General features: G+C 43.3%; 1 protein-coding gene across 4 annotated transcripts in view; it reads right to left on the bottom strand.

Annotated features, from left to right (window-relative positions):
* LOC111156914 (Rho GTPase activating protein 26) overlaps nt 1–12926 on the bottom strand; it is a 440327-nt gene that overhangs the window by 303237 nt on the left and 124164 nt on the right. For all 4 annotated transcript variants that reach the window (XM_022518050.1, XM_022518049.1, XM_022518047.1 and 1 more), the window contains one exon: nt 5670–5780. In XM_022518050.1, the coding sequence (XP_022373758.1) occupies nt 5670–5780 (111 nt within the window). The remainder of the gene's footprint in view (nt 1–5669; nt 5781–12926) is intronic.

The raw sequence follows: 12926 nt of genomic DNA, 5'->3' as shown, positions 1-12926 counted from the left end.
TACTCCAAGGCAGAAAGTTCCTAGTATTTATTTTGGTTTTCACTTCCTTTGCTATCATGCTTGATTGTCTGCTTCTCTATGGGAAATGATTCCATAGATATTGTTATCTTTGGCCCACTTCCCTTCTCCCCTGACAGCATCTCTCTTCCCCTGGTCCACCTCCTGACATCCCCTTCCCACACATTGCATGAATCCATTACCCAGTGGGAAATGAAAGTCCACTCCGCAGAGGGCTGGGCGAGGCCCACAGAAAGACCCCAGAGATGGGATCGTCTATCTGCCTCAAAGAAATGCTTGTACTCAAACACAAAGAGGATAAGCTTATTGTAGCCTCACCCTGGTTGGCAGATAAGTCAGCACAGCCATATAGGCTCCTCCCTGAATAGTCAGAGACACGGAATCATAGCACAACAAAGGAAATACCAAAGAAAGACCTGCCCCACCTCCTTTTGCCTTCAAGGACCCCCTTCCTTATTCTCTTCAGAAAATAACTAAAAAATATCTATTCTTATTTCCTAGCAGACAACATAGCTATATATATATATATATATATACACGCACTTTTTTTTTTTTTTTTAAGTGAGCAAAAATGTAAGTGCTCCATTTGGTGACAATTGTACCATTCTGGACTATCTGATAAATTTAGGTTGTTTCGATTCATAGAATAAAGCTACTGTTATAGACTGAATAGTGTTCCCCCAACGCTGACAAAAAAAAATTATGTTAAAGTCCTAACCCCAGTAACAGAATGTGACTTTATTTGAAAATAGAGACTTTATGGAGATACTCAAGTTAAAAATCAGGCCCACAGGTCCTGATCTAAAATGACCAGTGGCCTCATAAAAAGGGGATATTTGGACAGAGAAGCAGAGAGATGACACCCACATGAGGACTGGGAGAGCAGTGATGTACCTATTAAGCAAGGAATGCCAAATACTGCCAGCAAACCACCAGAAGCTACAAGGAAGAAACGACAACCTCCCTACAGCTTTCGGAGGGAGCATGGCCCGGCTGACACCTTGATCTTGGACTTCTAGCCTCTAGAACTATGAGAGGCAGTAAGTTTTTGTTCTGAGAACCCAGTTGGTGATACTTGGTTATGGTAGCCTTCCAAATATAACCACCAACAATGACTCATTTGCATGACAAAGAGAAGGGCAGATAGTAGAGTGATGAAAAGCTGCAAGGGGCTAGCCATGTAATAATGTCCTGTAACTCCTCTTTTCCAGGAGGACACTAATGCGACCTACTACTGCACTGGGTGGTCGTGAAGACAGAGATCACCTATGCAATAGCCTTAGCACAGAAGTGCCGACAGGAGCTGTTCAGGAAATGGATATACTTAGATGGATATGTTATAAGATACACTGTGGTGGCAGTGTCCAGCCCGGCCTTAGGAAGGGGGGAACCCAAGATAGGATGCAACAAAAGGAAAAAATGAAGACCTACGATGGGGTAGAAGTAGTGAGAAAGGACAGGAAGGCAAAGCACCAAAAAATATTCTCAAGGTACAACTCAGAGAATGCAATGTCTGATGAATGTGGGGAATGAGTTCTCCGTAGCACTCTATAACCTTCAATTATGAAAACTCAGGGAACAGATGGAACGTGGCTTCACCTTCAAGAAATCAGGACGTCATTATCTGCAATCCAAAATCTCCAGAACATTTAGTACCTCAACAAGAAAATAAAGGCTTCCAGAGCACACACACAAAAATATGGTTTAGGTCCCAGAAGTCTGAATTTTCTTCCCTGGAACACTAAAATTTTGTTTCTTTTTTCTGAAGGTCAGTAACATCCTGGTACTTGAAGTTACTTTCTAAGAAACAAATGAACATGGTCAGTAAGCATGGAGGTTCCTTGAATGGCTGGAAGATTCCCTTGACTGCAACCACCTCAAAATATAAATACCCACACCAAGTGCCCCAGCAATTCATTTCAATAAATTTTTTGCTGGTTTTCTTTCCACATGTAAGCAATCAAATACTGTTTCAGAGAGACTACGAGCCAGATCATTCCACTTCTGCCAGGTACCAGATGTCACCTTAAAGAACAAATGTGCTTCCATTTCCTCATCTGAAAACAGACATGGAACAGCAATCATTTACCCTCAGAGACAGTGTAAGGACTGGATGACATTATGAAGGTGAAGGGATCATTAGCATATAACACAGTTACACCTCATCATCAACTGTTATTTCAGGGTCTTCTGCATCATCTCAGCCAGGGGCTCAAACTTAAAAGTGCCACAGAATCACCTTAGAGGGCTTACTGAAAGAGAGATGACTGGGCCCCACTCCCTAATTTTTGGGTCTGGGTTAGAACCTGAGAGTCTGCATTCCTCATACTTTGACAACCACAGATCTAATCAGCAGTGTTCTGGATCGATCCTCCTGCTATCCACAGCTCCCGAAGCACTGACTGGCCCATGAGGTGGTGGGTTAAGCCATGTTTGCTTCTATAAAAAGTGAAGGTTGAACACGTGAGTTCTACATGCAGCCTTCTCAACCAACTCATTTAACTGTGGGCAAGATCCTATCACTTTCCTTTCATTCCAACCAGAAATTTTTTTCATTAGCTTTCCAGGTGCCTCACTGCATGGCCTGGGACACAACCACAAATCATAACAGTTTTCCACTCTTGAAACCCCTCTGCCACTTCTCCATATGATTCCTCCTGACCCAACTGGCACTGAGCTGCTTGCTCCCTTGGCTACCTCTCTACTGCATTCATCATACTTCCCTAATGAGGCTTTGAACTCCTCAGAAACAGCAGTGGAATCTTCAGCAATTTTTCTGGCAGTGAGTAAATGCTTTCAGATTTACCAAGAATTTTTATATTATAACAGATAGGCCCTGTTAATATTGCCACTTGACTCATTTGCTCATCTGAGCAGACCCTGGTTGACTGGGTGCTACTTAGCAACTATATATTAACTGGGTGCTAAGTAGGTTGATTCCCTCTATTCTAAGCATCATACATGCATAAACTAAGTTATTCTTCCTAACATCTTTATATTCTTTTTCCTTTATTTTTTTTTTTTTTTTACCATTAACATGTAATATATTGTTTGTTTCAGGGGTACAGGTCTGTGAATCATCAGTCTTACACAATTCACAGTGCTCATTTACCACATACCCTCCCCAATGTCCTTCACCCAGCCACCCTATTCCTACCTCCCCCTCCTCTCCAGCAGCCCTCAGTTTGTTTCCTGAGATTAAGAGTCTCTTATGATTTGTCTTCCCCTCACCTTGTTTCATTTTCCCCTCCCCTCCTCCCATGACCCCCTGCCCTGCCTCTTAAATTCCTCATATCAAAGAGATCATATGATAACTGTCTTTCTCTGATTGACTTATTTTGCTTAGCATAATACCCTCTAGTTCCATCCATTGTTGCAAATGGCAAGATTGGGGGGGTGGGGTTTGATGGCTGCATAGTATTCCATTGTATATATATACCATATCTTCTTTATCCATTCATCTATTGATGGACATCTAGGCTCTTTCCATAGTTTGGCTATTGTGGACATTGCTGCTATAAACATTTGGGTGCACTAATATCTTTATATAGTAGGTGATATTATTATACTCATGTTGTAGATAAGGAAACTAAGGCTCAGAAAAATAGGTAACTTCCCCCAAGAACACACAGCTAGGAAATGGCTGAGCTGAGATTTAAATCTAGGCCATCTGGCTCTGGAGCCCTTACCAATGAAAATACTGCCTTTCAAAAACTCAAGACACTGATATACTAAAAGTGAGTGCCAGGAAGTAGAAGGATTATTCCTTGCAGGTTTCTTTTAAAAAAAAGAAGGGGGAAGAGGAGGGGGAGGAGAGGGATGAGGGGGCAGGGGAAGAGGAGGGGGGAGAGGGAAAAGGGAGAGAGGGAGGAGGAGGGGGAAGAGAAGAAGAATGAGAAGGAGAAGGAGGAGGAAAAAAGAAAAGGAAGAGGAGAAAGAGAAGGAGGATGAGGAGAAGGAAAGCCCATCTAGATCAGCAGTCATCCAGCTGAGTCCAGACCAGATTGGCTGAAACACCCAGATTTAGAAGAAATAAATGTCTACTGCTATATGAGGTTCTGTGGTTGTCACCCAGCAAAAGTTAACAGATATAGTACCTGACTCACTAGGAACACCTACTGGGAGGTCAAAGTGGACAGCAACAACAAAAAAATCACCTCAAAGAAGATGGGAGAATTAAAATCCAAGTCCTCAAAAGCAGGCAATTGCAGAATAATATCAATGTGCACAAAAGATTATTACAATCACACTATTGTTTTCCCCTACAAATTCTGGTAAAATCAATTAAACACGCCCAAGCCTCAATCTACAACAGCTTTTGAATGCCTGCCCACACCAGAGGAAACAGTCTTCAGTAAACCTCTCATTGAAACGCTGGCTTTAACAGCTCTGTGTCCTAAGCAGGGAAATCAATAAGCTCGCTTTCTCTGACAGATGGCTTCTGCAGAAACATGAGGATTTTGACCTGAGCTGTGACAGAGACCACTGCTAGATAGGAAGTTGGCTCTAAAGTTTCTAATTTTCAGATAAGAAGAATGAAGTAATTCAAGACCTCAAGGAATTTGCCAGATGAAGTGACAGAGAGTGGAATCCCAAGATCACAGTTTCAGTATAGTAAAAAAATCAAAGCATCAGATCCCAAAACCAACTGGATTCTGATAAAACTATTAGTGAGTCTACATGCCTAAAAAGCATCCCAGAAGTCTGTAAGTTAGAAATAGAGCACAGAATACTCTTTACTAAAAAGTGTGGTTATTTTCTTTCAGTTTCTTACAATTTTATTCTGTTGCCTAAGAAAATCACTTTCTTAAATCTAGGTAGGTAAGAATCTTGTTTCTACAGAGACCCCAAGCTGGGGTCTCAATCACAGCCAGCATTTTTAAGAAAGAATCCCAGGTCTGCAGGAGTTTTAAATTGAGGCCCACATGCTCTTTTGGTGGTACCTGCATATCCTGGTCATGTGCATTTGGAGGGTCACAGTGGGGCAGGGCAGCACCCCTGAGCCATGACCAGGCTAAGGTGGCCTCAACTAAAGCCAGACTTGTTTCTACATGACACCCTTTTATACCCACTGGGACACAGTGACCAAGTCCCAATCCCATTATGGTTCACTAAGCACAATCTCCTGGCTGCCCAGTTTTAACAAACTACAAGGAGAAATCACTTTATGTAACAGCACATTTTAATGCATGGGAGGAGCTTAGAGGGGCTTTGAATTGAGCAGACAAAAAGAGGAAAGTAGTATGTACACTCCCGTTTTTCCTTGGGCAACTACTATATCTGGATTATTTGAGGGAGAAAGAAAGGGGTAGGAGGGTGAAAAGTTAAGGTATAATCACTACTGTCGGGCAAGATTTAAACCGCCCTTGCCCTCTTTCCACCTAGACACCAATTAGCAGAATGGAGGGGGGCTTGACGAAGCAACTACCCCTGAATGCACCATCACTACCACTTAGGTTGCCCAGGAATGGCCTCTGGGGACAATCCAGGGTCAGCAAGATCGACAGAGCACTGTGACTTAGCAGGAGGCACAGACCCAGGGCTGGTCAACCTCTTCATCAGCAACTCAGAGCATTTTGTAATCTAAGCAGTGAAATGAGGGCTGGGGATCAAAGTGTGGGTACACCACGAAACCCTGAGCATCTACTTACAGGCTCCACGAACTCAAACATCTTCCTCTCTTGGACTTCCTGCACCTTGAAGACATACTCCAGCGATACTTCATAGAAATGCTGCCGGACCAAGTCCACTTGGCTGTCTGCCTACAAACAAGAAAGAATTTCAGAGAAAAAAACTGGTTACTACCCAAGGAGAGTATTCAGCAAGCAGGCCAGAAAAATCTCTGGAGACAATTTTTTAAAACAACGCAAACAGCACGAAATAGACATAAGAATAATGACAATGCTCACCCGGGCACCTGACTTTGTGTCAGGCACCATGCCCGCAGGTGGACATATTTTACGTTACTCACTCTTCATTAACTATAGTTATTTAATCCTCATTCCATTCCTAAGAAGAAGACATTCTCATTACCTCTAATTTGCAGAAAGAAAATGAAACCTGCTGACGTTAGGGAACCTGAAGCAGCGGGTACACGGCAGAATTAGGATTTCTGTACTTGTGGATCCACCTCCAAGACCCTTCATCACCTTTTTTTAAAGAAGTACTTATTTATTTGAGAAAAAGAAAGAGAGCAAGTGCATGGCAGGGGCGGGGGGTGAGGGAGTGAGAGAGAAACTATAAGCAGACTCCACAGCGGGACTCAATAGCACAATCATGAGATCAGGAACTGGGCAGAAACCAAGAGTTGAGTCTTCCCTGACTGAGCCACTCAGATGCCCTGCACCTCAACCATCTTTAACCTAGTAGTCTGTACTGCCTCCCACACCCTGGGGTAGACCAGGGTTCCACGGAAAACAATTCTTGAAGGAGAAAAAAAAAAAAAAAACACCTGCAGGGATATCCACATCCCATCAGGAATGAACCAAATAAGCTGTTAGAGAGGGCAGGGGACCTCAGAAAAGGCCATTTCCACGTGAGTTTCCCATACTTTCTTTGTTGTCAAAGCACAATTTACCCCAGCAGAGTCATTACATTACCCCAACATAGCCTCAGTCCTCCCTCTTTGCAAATGTGGGAGAGGGGACACCTGAAAAGGCCCACACATGAGTATAATTAAACCACTGATGTGGGACATAGGTGCCAGAGGAGAAAATGGGGGGAAGGGGGGGGGAGGGAGAGAGAGGGAGAGAGTGTGAGAAAGAGAGTACGTGTGTGTGTGTGTGTGTGTGTGTGTGTGTGTGTGTGTGTGTGTATTTAACAATTTTATTTATTTGCAAGAGAGAGCACAAGCGGGGGGTGGGGGAGGTGAGAGGGAGAAGCAGGCTCCCTGCTCAGCAGGGCTCTGACACAGGGCTCCATCCCAGGGTCCCAGGATCCTGACCTGAGCTGAAGGCAGATGCTTAACCAACTGAGCCACCCAGTATTTTTTTTTTTTTTTTATTTGACAGACAGATCACAAGTAGGCAGAGAGGCAGGCAGAGAGAGACAGGAGGAGGAGGCAGGCTCCCCGCTGAGCAGAGAGCCCGATGCGGGACTCGATCCCAGGACCCTGAGATCATGACCTGAACCGAAGGCAAAGGCTTTAACCACTGAGCCACCCAGGCGCCCCCACCCAGTATTTTTTAATAGAAATGAATCCCCTGCTGGTAGGAAACACAACTCTGTTCTCTTTAGAGACGGAAGGATCAGAAACCATTCTACAACATACTTCACAAAGACACGAAAAGCCCCCAAAGAACCATGTCTTTCTGTGCTCCCCTGTCAAGATCCCTGCAGAAGAAACTTGGGACAGACCTTAGCTGCCATTACACCAAATATAGCACAGCTATCTTTCTGTCTAAAGGACTTGACAAATCATTCATTCAACCATCATGAACAAAAAGAAACTTCCTTTGTGGAGCTCATAGTGTAGTGAAGAAAAGAGATATTAAAAAATCATGTAGGTAGAGAGAGGGTGGTGGGGTTATGGACACTGGGGAGGGTATGTGATATGGTGAGTGCTGTGAAGTATGTAAACCTGGTGATTCATAGACCTGTACCCCTGGGGCTAATAATACATTCTATGTTTATTAAAAAATTAAAAAATTTTTTTAAAAATCATGTAAATAAACAGAAGATTGCAAACTCTGGGAGAGCACAAATAGCCCACTCTCCTGTGAGCATCTTCCTCCCAGATCAACGTATTAATATACAGAAGTTAGTCTACTGAGTAAGTGCTGAACAAAAGCAAAACGAAAGGCTAAGCCTGGGGACATTTTCTAAGCCTCCAAGCAGAGCAAGTTGGCATCTGAGGACTGAGAGATCTTTATTCGGAGAGACAGTTTCAGAAGTGCTGCCCTCCACCGCACCCCCCGCCACCCCCAAGGTATGGCAGTTCAGACCTCTGGGCTGACATCCTTCCACCTGGGCTCCTGCCAGCTAAGCCCCATATGTTCCTGCAGCCTTTAATTTCCTCGTAGTGCAAATCCAACACACTTCCACCAGGGATGCATCTACTTCCCCGGACCACCCACACACCTCCAACATTCTCCCTGCTCAGGCTTGCCAACTGACACTGCAACGGAAGAAAGGGTCATTCAGGAAATGTACAAAGTGGCTCCTGCAGTTAAGCAGCAATGGAGGAAACTCCTCTGAGACAAATAGCAGAGCCCAGCATCAGCCAGAGAGCTAATGGCAAACAACTGGCGTGCACTTGCAGTTCTAGCATTCTCTAGCTAGAGAGACCTGCTCAAGTCCCTTAACCTCTCAGGTCTCCTTCCCACACCTGGAGGCTGGAGATAGTATCTGCCCTTTTTCTGCAGGCCAGCTATTTTCAAGAGAAAATGAGCTTAAGGATATGAGCAATTTGAATAGCAAAAGATGCTGTGTGCATCGTAGTTGTCACTACCACCAGGCACTGCAGAGAAGATGGGCCTCGATCCCAGCTCCTCCCCTAAGTCAGCCATGAGTCTCTGGGTGATTATACTCCTCTCCTAACTGGTCTCCCTATTCACTTTCTCCCCACCACCCCAATCCAGTCTGCACCCAGCAACCAGAAGAGCTTTCTTCAAATTTGAGCCAGAGCTTCTCACAACCCCCTCAATGCCTTTATCTGGCTTCTACCATGTCTACAAGACACCCTATGACCTGCCCACCTATCCCTCCTCCCAGCCTACCTCCAAAGCATTCTCACCATGCTCCAGCCTCTGACATAGACTCCGTGCCCTGTAACATTCCAAATGCTTTCCTGTCAATCAATCTTTGCACTTGGGTGTTCCTTCTGCTGATAAACCTCTTTTCCTTGATAAATACCAAATTTTTTTAAAACTTTAAGACACAGTAAGAAACACCTTTTACATTATGACCTGAAAAAAACACGCCTCTATAGACTTCTTCTGTTCTAGCCTACTCTACTGCATTTCATGACCCAGTAGTCCAGATTTTTATGACACACACAGTTTTTAAAAACAGTTTAAGTAATCTCTACACCCAGAGTGGGCCTTGAACTCACAACCTTGAGATCAGGAATCACACACTCTAGCAACTGAACCAGCCAGACAAACCAACATACCCACAATTTAAAGAACACTGCCCTAGCTTTTCTCTTGGTTGTCCTTCTCATCCTTCTGGTTTCCATTCAAATATTAGCCTCTTTAGAGAAGACTTTATTGACCACGTTACTGTACATAAGACAAAGACTTCCTGGAGTAAACTACCTCCCAATTTGTTTCCTTATCACTATATAAAATTCTTTTCTATGATCATCTCTTCTACTATTTTGCCTACGGCAACATAATGTCAATGAGAGCAAAGACTTAGTCTCATTTTCCATTTTACTATCCCACCTTCCAGAACAGTGCCAGGCCCTTAATAAGTATTCAAGAGAGATTTGAGGAATGAATGAATTGATCTCTATGTGGCCAATAGTGATCCAGTTCTCAGAAGAAATGCCTAACTTGATGTATTTCCAAAGGAAAGGGAAGAAAAAATCCAAGTGGAATGGTATGTTTCTCCTGCTAATGTCCCTACTCATCTGGGCCACAGAATTCAACATATCTTTTAGACCCCCATCCTGCAATGGACTCATAGGTCAAGAGCCAGCCCACCTGGCTGGCCACTCAAAATCGTTTCTCCACTTGTTACCTGAGAAGCAGTGAATCTCGCAGCTTGTTTGAGACGTACCAACCATTCTATGCTTCTTGGAAAAGAGGCACTGTCCTAGACTAAAAGTTCCAGGAAGCCAATCATTCATTTCACTCTCCACAATTGGCTCAACACCTGAATAGACTCACAGAAGCGTGTAGTGTACTTTTGTTAAGTGAATCTTTTCTTTGAAGCTTCATAGCTCTTGAAAAATACGCTGATTTTTAAAAAATAATCATCCACTAGATGGCACTGTCATTCCACATGACTGAGCTATGATTTTACCCACCAGGATGTGGGGATGGGCTAGATGTTAAAGGTATGCAGTTCTGAGGCCTGCAATCAGGGAAGAATTCTGGATAATCAAAGAAAGGAGATTTCATTAAAAGTGCACTAGGTGTTTAGTCACGTTCTTAAGTTGATTTTTTAATAAATAGGAAGAAATCATCACTAAATAGCTGGAAGACCTTGAATAAATCGACCTCTGCAAGGAACCCAGTTACTTCAAATATATTTCCAGGAGGTTCAACCAGAAGATTATCAAGGTCCCTCCTTCAGGCCAATTCTATTTTCATGACACATGCATTGAATAACAACGACTTACAGGCAGCCCAGCAATGTCCCACCCTCCCAACACAGAAAGACAAGCAGAAGGGCACAGTGAGGTATGAGAAAAGAGTTCCAGAATCCAGTGTGCACAACCTCACTGAAGAGCTATGAGCAAGCTATTTAACACCTTCAAGCCTTAATCTCCTCATATGTAAAATCAAGGGAATACATCTGTACCTCACAAGAAGGTGGTAAGGATTTGAGAAGGTTCCAAATGAAGTGCCTAACACAGTACCCAGTACAAAAATAAGCATTCAGTAAATATTTCCTGCTATTATTGTTGGTGGTGGTGGAAGTATTATATCATTTTTGTAATAGTATTTTTATCAATTCAATTCAGCTAAGGTACAACTAAAAAGCAATCCTTGAGAACTGACCCAGATGTTTCTGAAAGACCTGCAGCCTGCTCCTTGCCCTACAAAGTACTTAGAAAGCATGACTGGATCAAAGACAAGCACACAACGAACTGTAACAAAAGAACATAATGAAGAAATGCCCACTAATACATATAACTGGCTAGGTCAGTGCTATGGACTAATGTTTGTGTCCCTGACAACACTCATATGCTGAAACCTAACCTCCAGTGTGATAGCACTTAGAGGTGTGGCATTTGGGAGGTGATCAAGTCATGATGGTGGAGTCCTCATGAATGGGATGAGTGGCCTTATAGAAGAGACCCCGGAGAGCTCCCTTAGCCCTTCTACCACGTGGGCCACAGCAAGAAGACAGCCATTTATGAACCAGGAGGCAAGCTCTCACTAGACACTAAATCTGCCAGCACCTTAATATTGGCCTTCCTAACCTCCAGAACTGTGAGAGTTAAATTTCTGTCTCTATAAGCTGCCTAGTCTACGGTATTCTATTTTAGTAACCTGAACATATGAAGTCAGTGAGGAAGAGAGTACCATCCACTTTCAGAAAAGGGATGGGGAAAAATAAGCCAGTCTTGGGGTTAGTACTTTTTATTTGTTTAGCAGCCATAATTTGCCTTCTCATGCATTAAGTACACAGAATAGATAGTTTGTATTTTATAAAAAATGGAACTAAAAGCTCAGAGAGATGAACACTTGTCCTAGGTCACACAGTGACTATATGGCATAGCAGACCCTGAAGTTAGATATCTCTTTGCCACCCAGTTCTGTGGTCCTGACACTGTGCTCTCTCAGAAGAGGGCTTGGTGTGGCCTTAAAAGAGTATGTTAGACTCATCCCAGACCATATCAGCAGGATCCAGGAATAGAGGGAACAGATCGGAGAAGCATCCTCACTCTGGGGGACACCATGCCTACAGACTAACTGTACTACAGGCCTCTCAACACCAGTAGGTGCTGGAACAATCATGTCGTTGCTCAACTCTTAAAGACCCTGACTCCTGTTAACTGCTTAGAAACTACAGAGCTGGCCAGCTCTGGTCATTCTGAGTTGCAGCCAAAAAGATTGTCCTTAAATGTAGTTTCCAAACCTTAAATGCCAAATGATACCCGAAGAAAGATAGCTAGAAAGTGAGGGCATCAGGACAGATCCTGAATGGATTTACACACTTAGCATGAACGACCACATATGAGCATCTTCCAGGGCTCATACCCCATGTACAGCTGGGATTCCATTCAGTGAATTTAGTACTTAATATACAATCCACTGAAAATAGGTTTTCTTTAGCCTTCTCAAGTGTATTTGACAAGATTTATCTGAGTAGCTATGCTATCTTCAAGAATCACCTTGCCATGTGTTTGCTGCTTTTTCCCTAGACAGGCACAAGATCTTCAAAGATAGGTTAGTGTTTTCTACTCCCCACAGTTCAAACCAAGTGCTCAGTTGCTTTTGGTTGGTTGGCCAAGAACTGGTCTGCAAAGCCCACCACAAACACTTGTTGCCAGAGTCGCTATTGGGCCCCATTTGTCACTTACACAACTGGTTTAAACTCCCGTATCAAAGCAGAGAGTTCTGAGAACCAGATGTCCCTGAGGACCTGGTTGGCAGGGGACTTGACTCCACCATCCCCTGAGGAATCATCATCGTTCAACCTTCAGCCACAGATCTGCAGAGTAACTTTCACCTGACAGAAATACTGCATGGTATTTGCTCAAAAAAAAAGGAAATTCAAGAATAAGGGCTAGCTTGACAAGTGTCCATCGACTAATGAATGGGTAAAAAAGATGCAGTTTAGAATTACAGAGGAGAATTACTCAGGCACTTCAAAAAAAAAAAAAAAATTGCCATTTGCTGCAATGTGGTTAGATCTAAAAAGTATAATGCTAAGTGAAATAAGTCAGCCAGAGAAAAACAAATATCATATGATTCCACTTGTGTGGTATTTAAGAAGAAAAAAAAAATGAGCAAAGGAAAAGGGAGGAAAGGAGAGAGAGAGAGAAAAAACAAGAAACAGACTCTTTATTAAAGAGACCACACCGAAGGTTACCAGGGGGGAGGTGGGTGGGGAGATGGGGTAAATGTGTGATGAGGATTAAGGAATGCACTTGTCCTGATGAGCACCGGGTGAGGTATGGAACTGCTGAATCACTGGACTGTACACCCAAAACAAATATTATACTATATGTTAACTAACTGGAATTTTAAAGAAACTGAAATAAGAATGAGAGCTAGCTTGAAAGTCAC

Source organism: Enhydra lutris, unplaced genomic scaffold (assembly GCF_002288905.1).
Source record: "Enhydra lutris kenyoni isolate GAN:26980312 unplaced genomic scaffold, ASM228890v2 scaffoldscaffold50, whole genome shotgun sequence".
Taxonomy (NCBI): domain Eukaryota; kingdom Metazoa; phylum Chordata; class Mammalia; order Carnivora; family Mustelidae; genus Enhydra; species Enhydra lutris.
Note: the sequence above shows the minus strand (reverse complement) of the source record. Positions and strands in the feature narration are given on the sequence as shown.